At 39.4% G+C, this 22,223-nt stretch overlaps 1 protein-coding gene across 3 annotated transcripts in view; it reads right to left on the reverse strand.

The window, feature by feature from the left end:
- Positions 1–22,223, reverse strand: part of LOC149532518 (uncharacterized) — a 304,531-nt gene that overhangs the window by 211,551 nt on the left and 70,757 nt on the right. For all 3 annotated transcript variants that reach the window (XM_089803165.1, XM_089803166.1, XM_089803167.1), the window contains one exon: positions 9,003–9,096. In XM_089803165.1, the coding sequence (XP_089659291.1) occupies positions 9,003–9,096 (94 nt within the window). The remainder of the gene's footprint in view (positions 1–9,002; positions 9,097–22,223) is intronic.

A 22,223-nucleotide genomic window follows, 5' to 3' on the forward strand; every position in this document is an offset into this window, starting at 1 on the left:
TCATTGCACACATCAGTAGCTCAAGAAAATCACATGCATATATATTAAAAACCTATCTGAATAGTTACATAAATCAAAACATGAATCTTTCATAAAATCAACTATTTAATTCATTTCTACCCACATTTAATCATCTGAATCACATAATCAATATAACATAACTTATTCGTTAATTCAGATTGAAGTACTAGAATAATCATCGTTAGGCATGCATACATCTAATCACCATAACAACACCAATTAAAGAATACTGAACTATCTGAGGCATAAAACTTAATCATCAGGATATTGAAATCAACACCCTTATCATTAGGTGACAATGGCTCATATCATCGTTGTTGTCGGTAGAAATTTTGTATCAACCGACGGGTTCCTTCGAAAAGGTTCTTGTTATGTAGCCGACGGACCCCTTCGGGAAGTTCTTGTTATGTAGTCGATGGGCCCTTCGGTAATTGTCATCTAGCCGACAGACCCCTTTGGGAAGGTTCTTCGGAAAGTATTTATACCCCCTTCGGAAAGCATTGTAATCATCACATCTTATCGAGCATAATGTATTGTTTTGGCATATGCGAATAATAATAAGTTCTGCTATTCATATCTATTGTCTGTGCGTTGATTTTTTTACCCAGTACGGTAAAACATTTGGCGTTGTTGCCCGATGGACCTGGTACAATGACAGGAAAATGAAGATTAAATGCCGAATCAGTTGAACAAGAATAAGAATAAGTTGAACGAAAAGGATAAATTACGGCAACGTAGGAAAATTTAATTTTGGCACAACAGGCTAAACGCACACAAAGATTTCAGCAAGTTACCAACGGCCATAGAAGCACTGAACAATTGTTGGAAGAGACCCGACAGCGGCTCAATTTGGTGGAAGAAGTAAGGGAGGAGTTTCTGAACCTGTGTACGCCAAGGGAAGAGAATCCAGACAGAAGGGGATCGATTCGCACGACTCAGAGTGCCTAGGGAGCACGAGCGTGGAGTGAACTCTTCGTCCGAGATATACTTCCGGAACAGACAGCTTCAGTTGACGAAAACCCTTCTTCACAAAACAGCACGGGTGTTGGAAACAGCGCGGGTGTGCAGAACAACGCAGGTGTGCGGAACAGCGCGGGTGTGCAAAACAGCGCAAGTGTGCAGAACAGCGCAGGTGTGATACAAAACAGCGCGGGTATTCAAAACAGCACAGGAGTGCAAAACAGCGCAGATACACAACAAAACCCACAACATCTAGTAATGATGGTAGGACCAAAAGAGAAATTGCCGAAGTTCAATGGCGATGGTACCACCGATCCCATTCGACATTGCAAAACATGTGAAACAATCTGGAGGGCAAATGGGATAACTGATGAAGACGACTGGATGAGACAATTTCCAGCCACCCTACGGGGCATGGCAATTGATTGGTTTACTAGTACAGATCTGCAGAAGCTGGACAGTTGGAATAATATTAAAAAGGAGTTTCTAGCTGAATTTCAACTGTTGCGTGACGATAATGAAATTGTAGCAAAAATCTTCAATACTAAGCAAGGGAAGAACGAAACAGTCCGCGTCTACGCCAGGAAATTAAAAGATTTGATAAACAAAATGGAAAATAAGTCGACAGATGGACTTTAGAAAAGGTGGTTTGTGGAAGGTCTACGCCCAAACTTGCGGAAGAAAATGAAAATTGTGCCGCCGTCGTCATACACGAAAGCTTATAACAGAGCATTGAACCTCGAAAGTGAGCAGAAGACAAAGAAGAAGAAGAAGACTAGCTGATCTGATTCGGGTGATGATGAGCCTTCCGGAGAAGATAGCAACGACGATGAAGGCAGTAGCAAGAAGATTCGCGCCCTAAAAAGGACATGATCCGCATGATGAAGGAGTTTAAAAATATGCAGAAGGAGACAAAGAGCAATGAGCTGTGGTGCACAAAGTGTAAAACCGACAGTCATACTAAAGGATCCTGTCCAAAGAACCAATTTTGCGACATTTGTCAAATCATGGGCCATTCGACAAATGAATGCCCCTTTAACATGAAAACCAGAGGATCTCCGTAGGTGCTCCTTACACAGGTAGCTTCCACATCAGGAGGGAACGGAAATGCAAACATTGATGGTGCCACTTCGAGTGGATACAGGAATAATAGCAGAGGGCAAAACAACAACAATAGCGGCAACAACAATAATGGCGGAAGGAGTCGAATTCAATATGATGCGAATGGTCGGCCAATAGTTCAATGTCGTGCATGCAATATGTGGGGTCACTTTGCTCGAGAGTGCACAACGGCGAACACACCGAAGTTGCTATGCTGATGGTGTGGACCTGGCGATCATGACGATGCTAAGTGCCCGAAGTTCAGAGTAAACTTGATTACTGTCGGGATGGACGAGGAAGAAGTTCTGGTAATCACTCAAAAACAGGCGAAGCTCTACCCTGATCCGACGGAGGAAAAGAAGAGACTGGACGAAGCCCGCGCAGAGATCCAGAGAGCAACGCAGGTAGAAACGACACACCCGAAGGACACGGGGTACCTCCGTACAAAACTGCACAGAACAAAACATTGTACAACAAATATTGCAAGCCGAGGTACCCGGCAGGATAAATGATCTGTTGCTCACTATGCCTAAGCTCCGATTGGCACTCACAAACATCATTCCCACTGCTAAACTACTAGGAGAACATGGAAGGGAGCAAGAAAGTGGAGCAAGTACAACGAACAAAAAGGAGAAGGAAAGTGGCGCAAGTGCAGAAGATCCAATGGTGTTAGCCCTCTCATCCGGATGCCATCCGGCAGTTGTCGAAATGAGAATTCTCGGGACTATATTGATGGAAACGATTGTGGACGAAAGGTCTGGTGTCAATGTGTTGCCTGAAGACACCTGGAAAAGGTTGAGACAACCGACATTATGGCCGCCTACATTCTAGCTACTAATGGCCGATCAACATGGAATCAAGCCATTGGAAGTCCTGACAGCACAACTAGTGACAATTGGAACACTGTCATTCTTGTTGGATTTCGTCGTGATCCCACTGAAGCGGAGAGGATATGATGCCATTCTGGGCCGAGGGTGGCTAATACAAGCCAAGGAGAAGCATGATTGGAAGAAAAATACTTTATCACTTGAAAGCAAAGGGCGAAAGTACGTCATCAATCTACACACTCAAATGATCGGGGAAGAAGCTCTATCGTCAGATTCTAAAGAAGAAGAGGATGAAAGGAGGCAGAATATGGAACCAGATCAGGAGGGAGTCCTGCGGTTGGAAGGAGGATTGACAGACGACGATCTGGATTCAGTGAACGATCTTTACCACTGACAGATAGAGGACTACGAACTCTTTCCGAGCTGTAATATGTTAAGGGTCGATGAAGATAAGAAAGAAGAAGGAAATGAATGTCTGAAGCAAGGAGAAGCCGAAGAAGGAAAGGCAGTTACGGCTGAAGCTGAAGGGAAGAACATACAGTATGAACTCGAAAGGAGGAAAGATTCCACTGTACGATCGTGCAAGAAGAAAGTATTACGTCGAACCACAAATATAGCAAAAAGGTGCCAGCAGCAAGGAAGACATCATACGGTCTGCACAAAAAACAAAGCGGAAGGGTTTAATAAAAGTTGCAGCAGTACGGAGTGGACGTGTTATTGACAGCCAGAAAGGGCAGCTGACGCAGGAACAATCCGGGCAATATGGAAAACCGGATGGAGAGATCGTGTACCTTAAATAAACTTGATGAGCAACAGTTGCAGGAGTGGGCTACGAAGGTGACACAGAATAGGTGTAGAGCATGGAACAATAAGCACTTGAAACTGAACCAGGCCAAAATGAGATCAAGCCAGGCAAGTTCAAAGTTAAGTGGGTCGGACCATATCAAATTCAGGAAGTGGGTGATAACAGAGCAGTAAAAATGCACCTCCGTGGACGAACAACTAAGAGAAGACTGTAAGTACTGTACATATGTAAATATTGTACATAGTTATTCGAAAAAAAAAAACCAAAAAAAAAAAGTGGAAAAGATACCGCACAGCTTTTTAAAGGATGGTACCGTACGGATTTTATATGATAGTGATGTTACCGTACAGTTTCTAAAAGACTCCCACCGTACGGATTTTTTGGAGGTTTTGAGCAAGCGTACGGAAAAGCATTAAGTCTGATATGTACCGTACGGATTTTAAATTGAGGATGCAGTGTACGGTTTCTAAGTAAAGGTTACCGTACGGATTTTCTGAGGATTGGCTATTGCACAGTTTTTAGACATTTGAGGATGCAGTGTACGGTTTCTAAGTAAAGGTTACCGTACGGATTTTCTGAGGATTGGCTGTTGCACAGTTTTTAGACATTGTACGGATTTCAAGTAGGAGTCACCGTACGAAGTTCTGGACTGAAGCTACCATACGGATTTTTTAAGTCAGTTTTTGATAAGCCATCATACGGCTTTTAAGCCTGTGTTCTTGTACGGCTTTCTACCTCACCATACGAATGTTATAAAAATCTAAGTACCGTACGGATTTAGCAGAGCACTTGGCGAATGGACTTTCTTGATGTACGGATTTCCTAGGCGAAGCCTAGCGTACGGATTTTTGAGACAAAGCATGGCATATGGATTTTAAAGTTTTCATTATATACTTGAAACATTAATTGGATCCTAATGCCGTACGGATTTGTATGGTTCTGAGGTCGTCGTACGAATTTTGCATTATATGGGGTACGATTTTTGCATAATGTGGCGAATTGATTCTATAGGTTTTGGCGTACGACTTCTACTTGTTATTGTATTCAGACTTTGGAGGACATTACAAGATATTGCATAAGGAAGGAGTCGATACGGTGGTAGGATGTATGGTGTAGCTGTACATTGGTAGCACAGAAGGGTGACAGAAGGGTGACAGAAAGTTTTTTAAAATAAAATTTTAAAAAAAAGAAAAAAGTCGACAAATCAAGAATGCTCAGAATGAGTATCAGATGATGCCATAGGGAAGGGGAAGCACCAGCAATTGCCAGAAAGAGTGTGGGATTAGGAGAAATTGCAAAAATAGTGTGTTTCGTGCACTTTTGTGTGGGTTTCAGAGTGCTCATTTGGTCTTGGTGGCGAGGGGCGCTACCCCTCGACCCCGCCCTGTATCGCGACAGGGAGCGCGCCTGAGGCGCTGCCCCAAGACCCCGCCGGGGGTATTGCCCCCTGGACCCCCAGTCGTTGCGAATATCAGTCGTGGGAAGTGTGACCAGTTGATGAGACCTGGAGTTGCTACAAGCATGGACAGTGTGTGTCAGATGTGGCACTCGAAATAGGTGTTGGCCATGAAGCTGTCTTGGTGGATGCAGGGAGAGCTGGAGAGGAGATCGTTGAAGGCAGTTCAGTGTACCCAAAGTTGGAAGCAGAGAAAGTAGCACAGGTGCCTATCAAGGTCAGCTTGACTATGGAGACAATGTGTTTTGGAAACCAGTTTGGCGCAGGCACAGAACGAATGTGAAAGTGATGTGGCAAATCTATCTTGTTGTAGTTAGTTGTTTGAGTTTTGTTCTATAGTCGTCAGGAGACGACTTTTCTTTTTGGGGGAGATAATGTCGTTGGTAGAAATTGTGTATCAACCGACGGGTCCCTTCGGAAAGGTTCTTGTTATGTAGCCGACGGGTCCCTTCGAGAAGTTCTTGTTATGTAGCCGATGGGCCCTTCGGTAATTGTCATGTAGCCGACGGACCCCTTCGGAAAGGTTCGTCGAAAAGTATTTATACCCCCTTCGGGAAGCATTGTAATCATCAGATCTTATCGAGCATAATGTACTGTTTTGGCATATGCGAATAATAATAAGAAGTTTTGCTATTCATATCTATTGTTTGTGCGTTGATTTCTTTACCCAGTACGGTAAAACAATCATTAGTGTAAATTCAATGTTTAAACAATTGAGATAATGTAGAAGTTCTCGAATCACTGAGTATTTAAAACATGGATGTATCAACTTCTCTTAATTTCATTAGGATCTTCACAACATAAAACGTTACTTCATATCCATTCAAATCTCCTAGAACAGATTTAACAAGAAAATTTGTATTTAATAATTACATACGAGGAGGGTCCTTACATGACATGTTAATACTTGCTCTCTATGTTGATGACTTATTAATAACAAGGGAAGATCATCTCATTTCAAAATGTAAACAAGACCTTGCGTCTAAATTTGATATGAAAGCCTTGGGTCTCCTGCACTATTTTTTAGGACTAGAAGTATGGCAAAAGGAGAACTATATTTTTCTAAATTAAGGCAAATATACTATTGATATTTTGAACAAATTTGGAATGATGGATTGTAAACCCTTATCTACACCAATTGAAACAAACCTTCTCAAGCTAAGAAGTGATGCATCTAAATCAGAATCTACTAATTCCCACATACTATAGACAAATAATTAGTTCACTAATGTATTTGGTGAATACTCGTCCTGAACTTTGTTATGCAACAAATGCATTGAGTCAATTCATGTGTGAACCAAGAGAAATTCATTTTATAGCAACCAAACATATTTTGAGATACTTGAGTGGAACCTTTGGATTCGGCCTAAAATATGATAATGTTGAAAATTGAAATACAACTTCAAGGATATTCAAATTCAGATTGGGCCGATAGTTCTATTGATCGAAAATGCACTACAGGATGTTGTTTCAGTCTAGAATTTGCAATGGTATCATGGTCTAGCGAGAAACAATGTGCATTTGCGCAAATTTCTACCGAAGCTGAATATACAGAAGCCTCTATGGGAGCCCAAGAAGCAATGTGGTTAAGAAAGGTACTGGTTGGATTTTTTGGGAAATCTTTGAATCCTACAATCATACACTGTGATAATCAAAGTTGTGCATAAAACTATTTGTTAATCCAGTTTTTCATAACAGATCCAAGCACACAGAGATTCATTCTCACTACATCAGAAATATGGTAGATAGAAAATGTCATCAAGTTGATGTACATGAGAACTGATGAGAAAATTGCTAATATATTTACCAAACCTCTCTCAAAGCTAAAAGTGGAGCATTTCAGAGGTAAACTTTGTATGATTAAAATGTAATTATAATTCCTAAGATTGAGTCTCAGTCGTGTTTAAATTTAATATATATTCATTTATATTTTAAAAATTAATGAGTTACTATTTTACATATGTGGATTATATCATGAAAGGTGACAATCTTTCATTGATGTATTTGTGAGGTCGCTATTGTAAGGTGACGGCCTTTGCAATGGCATGATCTATTTTCATGATGGAGACTACATTAAGTTGTCATCCCAAGAGATCATGAAAACGAACGTATCATGATGGAGACTACATTAAGTTGTTTTCCCAAGGGATCATGATACCTGTCATGATGGAGACTACATTAAGTTGTTGACCCAAGAGATCATGACAATTGACTACTATTCAGGATGGAGACTACATTCAGTTGTTGTCACAAAGATCATGAAAGTCTATCGATTATCTGATGGACTATATTCAGTTGTTGCCCCTGAGATCAGATAAGCCTATCCTATTCTAGGATATGATACTGTAATAATATTTTCATCGTAGGCATTTGAGACTTGATGCCAATGCAGATAACAAGAAAATAATTGGATGATGTCTATTGATACATGAGATGGTCTATCCTCCCTAGCTGAGAGGGAGTGTTAAAAATGTAGCTTCAGTCGGATTGAAGCATACTGTAAATCAAATTAAATGATATACATTTGTATAATTGTGTGTGTGTGGGTGTGGGTGTGTGTGTGCGTGTGTGTGTATCTATATATCCTACTGGTTTCTGTATTCTAAATTGATTAATCAATCAACAATAATAACATGATTTACAATGGTTAATGATCTGATTAAACAGATTGTTCTACATCTTAATGACCAAAGTCATCAGTGATGCATATATTAAGCACCATCTATATCATGTTTGATTTTGTATTATATATACTCATATTGGGCTTGTTTTAGTTATCCCAATCGAGCTTAACAATAGACAATCCTCTCTCAGTAATACGGGTACCATATTACCCATGTAGATAAGCCACATACAGTCATTCCCCTACATGGGTATGTCTGTTCATATCAATATATATTGCCCTTTGATATCACTGTTTGTAAAAGCATCATAACAACCTGTTCATGCGATTACCTGCAGTGATACTAGAAGTAAAAGTGTTCTCCCCTCCTCCTCATATATATAATTTTAGATAGATATCAGTAACAGTTACAGAACTGTAACAAAGTGCAAAGTATCACATCTGGATTATCATTCTGATGTTCAGATTGAAATAAATAAAATTCATTGAAACTCTATCTTAGATCTGAATTCCTTAACATCTTTGTGGCAGTCTCTTATGGGTAAAATCTCTCTTGTTGCTTATACTAGGGGCTGTTCTGCTAAATAGTAGAATTAATGCTATCGAGAGCCTCTTTTGTTTCTAAGAAGTGAGCTTTTAGGACTTTTTTTGTTGAAAACTTCTCAAAAGCTAAAAGGGGAAGGCTTGTCATTGCAAATGCAACACACTGTAATTACAATTTAAAATCCCAGCTTATTTTGTTTGTTTAATTTATTTTAATAGCTGTCTCCCTCACCATCCCCTGGCAGTCCCCAAAATTTGCGATAAATTTTGTTGTCCCCCTGCTCTTGGAAACTCTGATATCATCATGTAACTGGCAGTTAAGTATGTCTTCCAAATCTTCTGTCTTTCATATTTCTTTAAGCAAATGTTCAAGTAATATATAAAAACAATGGGCAACGTTAAACTCAGATAAGATTTCATCTCATCTTTAACTCAGCTATTTCATTTAATATCTATTTGCAATGAGAAGAGTCTATACAGTTCATGAAATATCCAAGTTGGTCATGCCAGACTCAATCATTTTGAGCATGCCAGACTCAATCATTTTGAGGTATCTATAATGACCTGATGGGGTACCAGACAAATATTATTCTATGATCTATCCATGTTCGCTGACATGATTACATTATGTAATATTTCCATTTATACGGGCTTAAATAATCTGACCTTGTGTTCCAACAGGCATAAATAGAGGAGTCTGGCACTGAAAATGAGGAAGTGTGAGCCGTGCTGCACGAGCTCTGTTGAACTTTCCCAACACCTGCATTGAGAGAAATATCGATGTGCAAGATTTTTCTATTTATTAGATCCATCTATGTTAAACATAAAAGAACTCCTTTGCTTTTAAAAAACCCCAATTGATATCTCCATTTCTTGTTTAACACGTAAGATAAATTAAAACCAGTGGAGAGTTTCATCTCACAAAACAAATTCTGAATCAAGCCAAAAATAAATATTAGAATTTAATTTTTGTGGGATTCTATCTATGTGTGTGTATTCCAAGTTGTCTCAAATCCCAAAAAAATATAGAATACCCATAAAAGCATCCAACACTTAAAAAGACAGAATAGGTATCAAAGAGAGAAAGAAGTCATTAATTTCAGTTAAGAATCAAAAACAAAGAAGGATGTGCTGATTAATGAAGTTAGCAAACACAAGAAACATCCAAAACAAAGTACTAACAAAATCACAAAATAATTTGTAGAGGGTATGTATAAGGAATTTGAGATGTCCATGCTTAGTGAATTGTGATTCTTTCTTAGTTTAAAAATTTCTCAATGTTACAGAGCCGTATATATTTCAAAAGCCAAGTATATCAAGGATATGCTGAAGAATTTCAAAATAGAAGATTATGCATTGGTGAGCATATCTATGTGTGCGTGTTGTAAGTTAAGAATGATTAATCTTTTGAAGCAAACCAGATATTGTACACATCAATGATTGGTAGCCTATTGTACATGTGTTGTCCTCGATTTCAACATCACAAAATTGAGGCAACCCTACGCAATTTTTTCATGGATTGTAGGCACATCCTCTTTGTTTTAACGCATTGATGAGGTATTGTGAAAACAATTCATTATCTCCAAATTGCTCTTTGTATAGTTTTGTCTATGTGTTCTTTTGAAGGTTTTCCATCGAGATTATCCCCAATCGTTTACTGGTAAGAGTTTACCTTTCTCTTACTACAAACACTAGATTTTTGGTGAACTTTCATATCTTTTCTTTTCTTTTTTCTTTATGTTGTAAATAGTTTTTGGTTTTGTTTTTGCCTTAGGTGAATAGCCCTTGGAATTCCGCTTGATTCAAGCTGACTTAGGTTCAAATCGGAGTTGTCTAGCTCAAGTTATAGGGGAAAAAGTGGGGTTTTCCAAGTCAAATGCATTTTTTATTAAAAACCTCAAAAAAGTCAATTTTTTATTGGCATTTGCACGCTATAAAATTATATTTAATATCTAAAGTGGATTTTGATGTCCATTTTAAAATTTCAACTCATTCTGAGTTGATTTGAGCATATTATTTTATGTTTTATGAAAATAGCCTATTTCAAGACTATTCTTCATGTTACTTTATTAAAAATTATAGTTAGATGTTAAATATAAATACATGAGATAACTTTAGTGCATAAAAATGAAATTTGTATTACATATTGCATACATCCACATGCAACACTCATGAAAACCTGCTCCCAATAAATTTTAAGTCCCAACATCATAAAAAGTGTGCTTTTAAAATGTGAATACATATGTTATTGTATTAGAAGTTCATTTTTAATAATCAAATACATATGTATTTTTAAATCACCATTTAAGTGTGCTTTTGAAATTAATTTGCATCTCATTATAACATGTAAATGTAAATTTAATGAGTTCTTCACCCGCATCAAGTTAAAGTGGCAATTTTGGACCCAAATGCATGTTTTATTAAAGAATAACTTGTTCCCACTAACTTAATGCAAACTGGCAATTTTGGGCCTTATAAAATGTTCTAAATAAACTTGTTTTATAAGTCCAAATGTTAGTTCTTTAAAAGTGGTGATTTTTGTAGCTTTTGCATGTATATCGAATACATGAAAAGGGCCCTAAATTTCCTGTTTTTAATAACTTAGCTTCTCTATTCATTCTTGGTGGCGATTTTTCAAAAGATTGCACATATCAAAACATACGAAAATCTTTCAAAAACGCAATTATGAACTTGAGCAAGTTTATGGTGGCGACTTTGGGTGATATTACATGTTTAGAAGTATATGCGTTTGTCCATTAAAAAATCATTTTTCCCTTTAAGGCTGTAAGTGGTGATTTCTTTTGTCAATAAATGCATTTTGGTGCATACGTTTGCACTCAAGAATTGCGTTAAAACCTTCAACACCTTTTGGAGAAGCTTTTGGGCATATTATTACGTGTTTATGCCCTTTTTCAATGTGTTCTTTTTATCAAGAGTAAGAGTGGCGATTTTCAAAGGAAATGCATACATTTCGAAAATGCATGATATGACTTAAAACGCTCTATTCATTCTAGACGGCTATTTCTACTAAGAATGCATGCATTTTGGGACATGATAATACTCTTCTAAACGGTGTTTGAAGTCCACAATTTCTCTATTGAGAGGAGTGGCAATTTTCGGACATTATGCTTATGCTTCTCACACGTGTTTTGCCAACAACAGCCCATTTAGGGCATTGATCTTCATCAAAAACATTGCATTCCAAAACGTTTTTGGCATTGAATGCCTTCAAGAAACACTCTAGGGTAAGTATTATGATTTCAAACTTGTTTTTCATCATTTTAGCAAGTTAATCTCTTGCCCTAGGTGTCATTTTTACATGCTAGGTCGAACCATGATGTTTGGATTTCAAAATCTATTCAAGTCTTTGGCTTTAGACAAATCTAAAATCCTAAACTCTCTTGGATTTATTTCAGATTTGCTCAAGTTTTGCATAGAGACTTGTTTTCTCATTCTTGGTGGAGTTGAGATAAATTCCTTTGTTATTTTCCTTAAGGCATTTGTATATACTTGCTTTGTTTGTTCTTGCAAATCTTTGTCATTTCCATTTTCAGATTTGCATCTCTTTTTATGTACATGAACTTGTTCCTTCTATCTTTCATCTTCTTCTCCAAGTTGCAAGTGCAAGGTTTCATTTTACTTGCATATGCAGTCGGATGTAAAATCTCATTCTTAAAGGAAAGGCAAGTTCATTTTTCCCCCACGTGCGAATGCAAGTTAAAACCCCACTATCATGCATTCCATGTACCTTCATATGGCTGCCTTATGGTTGAAGTTTCTCCCGCATGCTTGTCGGATAGAGTGTCACATTTTGCACTTATTAAAACGTGTTATGTTCAATGTGATACTCATTTTTCCCCTTATGCACTTGATTCCAAGCTTGCTAGTTGCATATGCAATTTAGTCCATAAATAATGTTTTTGGCTATTTCACTCATATTTGAACCATTCTACGCTTGACGCATTTGTTCATTCTCCATACCTAATCATTCCATTCATTTTTCTCCCACGTGCGAATGCAAGTTAAAACCCCACTATCATGCATTCCATGTACCTTCATATGGCTGCCTTATGGTTGAAATTTCTCCCGCATGCTTGTCGGATAGAGTGTCACATTTTGCACTTATTAAAACGTGTTATGTTCAATGTGATACTCATTTTTCCCCTTATGCACTTGATTCCAAGCTTGCTAGTTGCATATGCAATTTAGTCCATAAATAATGTTTTTGGCTATTTCACTCATATTTGAACCATTCTACGCTTGACTCATTTGTTCATTCTCCATACCTAATCATTCCATTCATTTTCCCTATCCATAGCTTGCCCAACTCTTGTTTTTACATCAAAAACTTATCATTGATCCCTCACATGAAGATGTTCTCACATTATGGGATTTTCATGTGACAGTTGTGTAGGCATACCATTTTGCAATGTCAAGAGAACCTACTCCAACAAAGGGCACAGACAAAGAGAAGTTGAAGCATCGGTATGATCAATATCATAACTCCATTCCACCATCAAGAGTAGCTTCCTATTGTGATGAAATGCGGGATACAAACATATCTCATATGAATATTGAGAATTTCCTTGCAAGAGATGATGTTGAAGCTACCGAGAATATGACATGGATCAGGCGAAGTCATATTCACCTATTGTCCACCTTCCCCTTGGCAACTCATGAGCTGGAATTCTTTCTTGCATGTGCAAGACACTTTGATGCACCCTCTAGAACCATCAAAGATCAAGATGGTAATACTATCATTAGTCTTGATCCTAAGACTATTGATCGTATTTTTTATGTTCCTCACACTCTAGTTGTCACAAACATCACAATGCAAAAGGCTTTGGAACGGTGGAACGAGGATACCTCCTGTAGACACCTAAAAATCCTTTAGAAAATAAAGTATTTTTATTTTCTGAAAAGTTCCCGATGACATCATCATTTATTAATTAATTAATTATTTAATTAATTAATTAATTAATTTTTATGCCATTAAATCCCTTTATCTTAATTAAAAATATTTAATTAAGGAATCCCTCCCAAAAATGTTTAAATCTTATTTAAACATTATTTCTTTATTTATTAATTATTTAATTAATAAATTGACCAAAAATCCTAAAATAAATTTTTAAAAAAAAATTTTCCCAAAAGTTGGCCAATTTCCTTATGACCAATAACCTCTTCCAAAATCTTCTAATCCTTCTTTAATTTTGATTAAAGGCTAATCCCATCATTTCCTACCCCTAATCCCAACTCAAAATATTTAATTAAGATTAAATATTAATCCTCATGTTTATTAAAAAAGTTTTAATAAATATCTCCTCAACCCAAACCCTTGAAATAAATAAAACTTTATTTATTTCCTAAAAATCTAATTTATCCTCATCCTAAGAAGTTCTAGACTCTTCTAGAAAGTCTCCATCCTCATCCTAGGAAATTCTAGACTATTCTAGAAAGTCTTTATCCTCCTCCAAAATCTAGACTCTTCTAGAAGATGTCTTTAAACCTAATCCTAATCCCCTCCTAACCTTGTCACATTCCCTAAACATGGGTTAAGACTTACTAAACCAAGCCAAAGCTAACAAATATCTTCTCCTTCACCCACCCTCATTAAAAGCCATCCACTTGCCTATCCCTAAGCTAATCCTAAACCATCCTAATCCATCCTCTAATCATTTGCACAAGCCTAAGCAAGCTTAAAACCTTCCTAATCAAGTCCAAGTCGAATTTGCTCTCATCACCCTCAAAATATCTCAACCATAAAACTTTATGAAGTCCACTAGGTCATAAATGACTCTTACAAGCCCTTTTATTGCTCTTACAAGTCATTATGAGGGTCTTTATGAAGATTTTATCTCTTGAGCCTCCTTTGTTGACTCATCCTTGCCCTTTCCTCCATCCTCTCACCATGTGACATGTGTCACTCCTTGATTGGCTATAAGGAAGCACAATCCATGTGCTCTCCTCTCATGCAATCTGAGCCCTCCATAAGCTTTTTCACATCCTTGCATCCTAGCCCTTGATCCCTCAAGCCCTTTGCCTATTTAAGGAATCCTCTCCCAAGTCATTTTAACACAATCCATGAAGTAAAGTTATAATGCTATTTTGAGAGCCAAATCCATACTAAAGCCATCTATCCACACCAAAAATCCACAATCATCCATTGAAGCCTTTGGAAGCATATTGAGCATACATCTTATCCATTTAGATAAAGCCACTCAACAAGAGAGCTTCTCATTGAGAGAGCCCATTAATGGCTCATATTTTCAATTGAGAGCTCATCTTAGTCTATCTTGAAGTTTATGAATTTTGTTTAGTTTGTAGAAGCTTTATTTAAATTTGGTTTCTATTAGCATACTAACATTGCTCATATACACCTCCCATTGCACCAAGTTAGTCAATGATAATTGGTTGGTCACTAAGAGGCCAAATCTTTTTAGATGGCCAATAAAAGGTATGCGTCGATGCGATTTCAAGGAAGAAATCAATGACCTCATCACATTGCTCAGTCGCTTCGTATGGCTCAAGAATTCAAAAACCTTCGAACCATAGATGTATAAGTACATCTCTCTCATTATAAGGTCAAAAAAGAATAAATTTTGGGCTGAATTGGTGAGAGATTCAATTTGTGAACAATTGGTGAACGTGTTGTCTATTGGTGTGTTCAACATGAATTCCTACATGGTGTATATTGTTGCTGCCCTGTGTACTTTGTTGTCGGTAAAATGTATAAATGTAACTGACGGGTAGAGTAGTATCCGCACGGGCACGTGACACTCGAGTCACCCCTTCGGAAAGGTATATGTACACGTCCGAAATGGACTTTGGAATCATCATTGTGATCATTGTAGTCATTGTATTCGGATTGTAATCAGTAAGTGCATACATGAATAAAGCATCTGTTCTGCGTCGAATTGTGTTATACTACATGTGTTGATCTTTCTTTACTCTGTAAGGTAAACATTTGGCGCCGTTGCCAGACGGACCTGGAACAAAGGAATGACATGAAGATTAATACCGAATTTGCTTAACAAGGATAGGGACAAGGTGAAAGATAAGGATGAACTACGTACAGCACAAGAAGTTTTAATTCTAGCACAGCAAGCAAAGCGCAGGCAGAGGCTTTAGCAGATTGCCAAGGGGCACCGAAGGGGTGAAAGGGCACAGATGGAGGGAGTGCACTCACCTACTAGGTTGAGGAGTGCCGAGGAATTGCTCGAGGAGACTCGAATACACTTAAATTTGGCGAAAGAAACAAGGGAAGAGTTCCTTAACCTGTATATGCCGAGGGGAGAGTGTCCAAACGAAAGGGAAGCAACTCGCACGGCTCGGAGTGGCAAGGGAGCACGAGCGTGGAGTGATCTCTTCGTTCCCGATATACCAGACGAACGGATATAGGCGGAGAATAGAACAACTTCACTTGAAGACCTTTCACCAGACAACGCAATTGTTGGAGACAAGACTATTATATAGAACAACGCAAGAGTTCAGAACAGCGCAGGAGCTCAGAACAGTGTGGGAGGTCAAAACAGTGCGGATACACAAGTACCTCAGAATCAAAGGAAAGTATCAATGGCAGGTCCTACTATTAACCCTGCTTTGCATGAGGGATTATTGCTCCTCATCCATGAGCATTTCAAAGCTCAGTCTATATGCAAGAACCCTCCTCATGTTGAGGATGTTGACGAAGGCAGCTCCAGCTTTTCTTCTGACATTGAGAGCATTAGCTCGGAGGAGGAGAATGTTTCCTCAAGAAAGAAAAAAAAATGTCAAGCCAGGAAACTGTCCACTGCTACAACTCCCAGCAGGAAAAGCCCTAGGGATCACGGCCAAGCTCATGCAAAAGAGGGTTATGCTAACGAGGAGGAGGAAATGGATACGGAAGATTCTGACAAGGTGTTGGAGGAGGAGGTGGAAGAAAAGAAACCTGAGAAAAAACGGAAGAGGGAGGTTGTGAGAGTTGAGGAGACTAGAAATCAGAGGACAGATGCTATTCCTCTTCCCCTCTCCCCTGTCCAGTCTCAGCCTCCTTCGGAGGAAAAAGCGAATGTCATCACTGGTGAGAACGAGGGGGAAGTGCAGGTCAAAAATAGGATAAAGGCCTGAAAAAATTTCAATGCGAGGACTGCTACTATGGGGATTTTTAGGGAAGTTATGAACCCTCAGATCCTAGTGGACAACTTGGAGCAGCCTAGGCTCAATGAGCTCATAGACCCAGCTATCCTGGCCATCTCGGACAACGCAAGGGAGACTGGAATGAACCTTCTGAATAATGCCTGCAGTAGTATGATTGACAACTTCAAATCAATCAAATGGCTCTTCCATGAGCTGGAGGAAGTTAGAGAAAGGGTATCCCAGATGGAAAGTATTAAGAATAAGACAGGTAATGACAGCCAGGAGGACCAAGAAAACAGAGAAAGCTTAAATGAAAGGAGATTAAGAAATCTTGAAAACTACAACCACAACCTGGCAAGTCAGATGATTTCTCTCCTGAGTTCGATGAATGACAACATCCAATCCCTTGCTGGTAAACTTAAGGACAAGGGCTTGCTGGTGGAGGAGGGAGGACAGAACAGGGATAAGGCCAGGTCGGATGATGACAAGGCCACAATCAGTACTCTCACCAGTATGGATCAGGGCATTGAGAAGGTCCAGGATCAAATGGCAAAGGAGCAGCAAAAGATAATCGAGGCAGCTCAGACTATGCAGGAAATGGAGAAGATAACTGAAGACTAGTTTTCTTGTCTTTTGTCTTTTTGTCTTCCTGGCTTTTGGCTTTTCGACAGGCTTTTTGTAGTCTGTTTCAGTTTGTTTGCTTTCTGGCCTTTCTATGGGCCTTTGTTTTGGGCTGGGCCTTCGGGTCTTTTTTCAGCAATTGGACCTCTGTTTTGGCTGGGCTTCTTTGGCTTATTATCAGCCTTGTTTATGTAAAACTTATGGGTTTCAGAATCCCTTAAAACCTGTTTTTCTTATCAAAAACAATGGCAGGTCCTAAAGTGGTTCAGCAAACTCTATCAGACATTGTAAAATGTGTGAAACCATATGGACGGCAAATGGCGTGACGGATGAAGACGATTGGGTTAGACAGTTCCCAGCAACCCTGTGGGGTGTGTTGATAGATTGGTTTTCAGATACCAATCCTCAGAAACTCAATACATGGGAGAATGTTAAAAAAAAATTTATAGCAGAAAATAGTACTAAACAAGGAAAGAACGAGACAGTCCGGACCTATGCCAGACAATTGAAAGAACTGATTGGAAAGATGGAGAGTCAACCAGCGGACAGTTTGAAAAAATGGTGGTTTGTGGAGGGGCTATGACCGACTCTTAAAAAGAAGATGAAGATTGTACCACCGGTTATACTCGTGCCATGGATTTGGAAAGTGAACAAAAGACGAGTAAGAAGAAAAAGCATAAATCCTCTGATTCGGATGATTCATCCTCGAAAAGTAGCAATAGCGATGAGGAGTCAAACAAGAAGGTGAAAGCATTACAGAAAGACATGCTTCGGATGATGAAGGAATTCAAGAATTTGAAAAACAATCCGAACACAGTGAAAGGAGAATTGTCGTGCACGGATTGCAAAGAGGATGGCCATACGAAGGGGTCATGCCCGAAGAAGCAGTTTTGTGACATATGCCAGATAGCGGGAAATTCACTCAAGGAGTGCCCATTTAACTTGAAAGCAAAAGGACACCAGCAGGTATTACTAACGCAGGAAGCGTCTAATAACAGCAATAACACAAGGTGTGATGCAACTTCGGGTGGATATCGTAATAATAATAGACGCGGAAGGGGTGGAAACAATAACAATAACAACGGAGACCAAAGTAGAATACAGTGCGATGCGAGTGGACGACCAATGATACAGTGTCGGGCATGCAATCTTTGGGGTCACTTCACGAGAGACTGTAGTATGAAGGAGAAGCCACAACTACTGTGCAGATGGTGTGGTCCAGGGGACCATGAAAATTCAAAATGTCCAAAGCAAGGCGTAAATCTATTAAGTATTGAAACGTGTGATGAGAAGGTACTGGCGATCACACAGGAATAGGCGAGGAAAGCAAAATATCCGAATGCAGAAGAAGAGAAGGAGAGTTTACAAAAAGCCTGAACAGAGATAGAAAAGCAGATGAAAGCGGAGAAGTTACAAGTGAAGGACACTGCCGAAACATCAAAAAGAAACTTGGCGGAACAAAACATGGTGAAACAGATAATGCAAACGGAAGTGCCGATTAAATTGAATGACCTTCTCACGATGCCACAGTTGCGTACAACTATTATAAATATGATGTCGTCCCCAAGGGTGATGGAGGAAGCAAAGGATAGTAAGGAAACAACAGCGGCAGCAACAAACCCAATGTTGTTGGCACTTACGACAAGTAGACACCCGACAGTGGTGGAGATGGGCATTCTGGGTACTGTGCTGATGGATACAATAGTAGATGGAGGATCGAGGGTGAACGTGCTGCCGGAAGATATTTGGAGAAAACTTGGACAACCAACACTATGGCCACCTACTTTCTAGTTACAGCAAATCAGCATGGGATAAAGTCATTGGGAACTTTGATGGCACAGCCGATGACAATTGGGACACAACCCTTTTTAATGGATTTTGTGGTCATCCCACTGAAGAGAAGAGGGTACGACACCATCCTGGGGCAAGGGTGGCTGGTGCAAGCTAAGGTTAAACATGATTGGAAAAGGAACACCCTGTCCATGGAGAAAGGAGGTAGGAGATTCATAATTGATTTGCATACACAAATGGTAGGAGAAGAAGCAGCATCGTCGGACTCGGAAGGCGAAGGCGACAATGATGACAAAGGGAAAAAGAGGATGGAACCAGATGAAGAAGGGGTGTTGAGGTTAGGAGGGTCAACTGATGACAACCTAGATTCCGTAAATGGACCGCTACACTGGCAAATGGAAGATTACGAGGTTTTTCCAAGCTGCAACGTCTTGAGCGTCAAGGAAGAAAAAGTAGGCAATGAGTTTCCGAAGGAGTACAATGAACTAAAGGAGGAAGAAGTGTAGGTGGATGAAACACCGGCCATACATTCAATAAGGATAAACCATGAAGTATGAAGAGCCGACGGTGAAAACAATGAACCTAGGTGATGAGGAAAATCCGAAGAACATTCTTGTAGGAGATGATTGGAACCCAATGTTCATGGCGATAGCATTCAGAATATTCATGGAGTACAAAGATGTTTTTGCTTGGACATATAAGGACTTAAAAGGAGTACCACTAGAGCTATGTGTCCATCGGATACCATTAATCGAAGGTGCAGTACCTATGCGGAAACAGCTATACCGAATGAATAAGAACTATGCAGCGCGGGTCAGAGAAGAAATTGGCAGGATGCTGGAAGCAGGAATCATTTTTAAAGTGCAGACAAGTGAGTGGGTATCACCGATTGTGATATCCCTGAAAAAGGACACAACACGGATAAGAATATGTGTGGATTTCCGATGTCTAAATGACATAACAATTAAAGACCCATTTCCAATACCATTTATAGATAGCATTCTGGAGTAAGTAGCGGGGCATGAAATTTACTCATTCATGGACAGATTCTTAGTGTATAATCAAATATCCATTGCTAAGGAGGATAAATTAAAAACGACATTCATTGTGGAGGATGGAGTATACGCATACAACAGGATGTCGTTCGGATTGTGCAATGCCCCAACGACGTTCCAAAGGATTATCTTGTACATATTTGATAATATGTCGGTTGGAAATTTTAAGGCATTTTTTGATGATTGGTCAATTTTTAGCACAGAGGACAAACATATAATGGTGTTAGGAGAATGTACGGAGAGGTGCAGATGAGCAAGATTGGCGTTGAATCCAAAGAATTGTAGATTTATGGTGCCATAGGGAAAGCTGCTCAGACACATAGTTTGTAAAGAAGGATTGAAGACAGATCCAAACAAGGTCAACGTGATCTTGGAGATCCCACCTTCGGCAGATGTATCAAAAGTAAAGTCATTTTTAGGGCACATCGGTTATTACCGGAGATTTATTAAAAACTTTGCAAAAATTTCTTATCCGTTGGACAAACTCACCTGCAAGGGTGAATCATACAGATGGGAGGATGAACAAAATGAAGCTTTTGAGGGACTGAAAACAAGGTTGGCTACGGCTCCGATTTTGGCCTATGCAAATTGGGATAAAGAATTCCATGTCCATGTAGATGCATCAAATTATGCCATCAGGGCAACACCAGCGTAGACTAGTGACCACGGGTTGGACCATCCAGTGTACTTTGCAAGTAGATTGTTGTCAAAGGCAGAGAAAAATTATAGTAACATGAAGCGAGAGACGTTGGGGATGGTATATGCAGTACAAAAGTTTAGACATTACTTGTTGGCCACTCCATTTGTATTCTACGTAGATCATCAGGGGCTGCTATACTTGGTAAATAAGCTGATTATTCAAAGAAGAATAAGTCGATGATTGTTATTATTACAGGAGTTTACATTTAAGATCGTGGTACGGCCGGGGAAAAGTCATGTGAGTGCAGATCACTTATCAAGAATAAAATTGGGGGAGCCACCTGAGGGAGTTAACAATGATTTTCCAGATGCGCAGCTATTTCATGTTATAGTACCACCGGCTTGGTACACACGGATCGGAGAATACCTATCGACGAGGCAGTTTCCAAATGACATGCCACCAAATGGAAGACGGAAGCTGGTATTAAGGAGCCGAACATTTCACTTTAATCAACGGGCTATTGTATAAAATGGGACCAAATCAGATTTTGAGGCGGTGCATCCTAGAGGAAGAGATTTCGAAGGTATTAAAGGAAGCACACGAAGGACCGGCAGGAGGACACATGGGGTCGGATACTACTGCACGGAAGATACTTCTGGCAGGACTATGGTGGCCAACCGTATACAACGATGCCAAGGAGTGGGTCATTGCATGCGATACATGCCAGCGGACCAAGAAACCATTGAAGAGAGATTTTATGCCTCTGAATCCCTCACACGCACAAGAACTTTTTGAAAGATGGGGACTGGATTTTATTGGACCACTAAAGGTGAGTAAAACAAGGTGCCGATACATCGTGGTAGCGACAAAGTACTTGACTAAATGGGTGTAGGCACGTGCATTGCTAGACAATTCGGCAGTAAACACAGCAAGATTTTTATATGAGCAAATTATTACAAGGTATGGGATCCCACTCCAGTTGACAAGTGATCAAGGAGGACACTTTGTTAACCATGTTATCAGAGTACTCACTACTGAATTCAAGATTTACCATTCACTGTCGAGCCCGTACTCTCCAAGAGCTAACGAACAGGCCGAAACAACGAACAAAAATCCCGGTTGGAGTAGTTTATAAATCTTGTGCAGTTAAGGGAGAAGACTGAGAAGAAAAGTTACCATCCGCTCTATGGGCATACCGTACTTCTTATAAAGTAACTACAGGACATACCTCATTCCTGCTAATGTACGGACAGGAGGTAGTGGTATCGACAGAGTTCATGGTACCAAGTTTAAGGATAGCACTCAAGAACAAATTGGGCGACATGGAGAGCTTAAAAGAGAGACTATACAATCTGAATAAACTTGATGAGCGACGATTGCAGGCACAATGGGCCATCGAAGTAACACAAAACAAGAGGAAGGCATGGCACAACAACCACTTAAAATTAAACAACTTTCAACTCGGCCAGTTAGTATTGAAGTATAATGGGCGAAATGAAATCAAGCATGGAAAGTTCAAAGTTAAATGGGTCAGACCATACAAGATACAGGAAGTTGGATATAATGGCGTAATTAAGCTATGGACACTGGACGGAAAAGAAATACCGGATGCAGTAAATGGATTGAAGTTAAAGACATACCATGAAAGGAATAATCCCCCACGGA

Source organism: Cupressus sempervirens, chromosome 10 (genome assembly GCF_028749045.1).
Source record: "Cupressus sempervirens isolate cs-2001-9-10 chromosome 10, ASM2874904v1, whole genome shotgun sequence".
NCBI classification, from domain to species: Eukaryota; Viridiplantae; Streptophyta; class Pinopsida; order Cupressales; family Cupressaceae; genus Cupressus; species Cupressus sempervirens.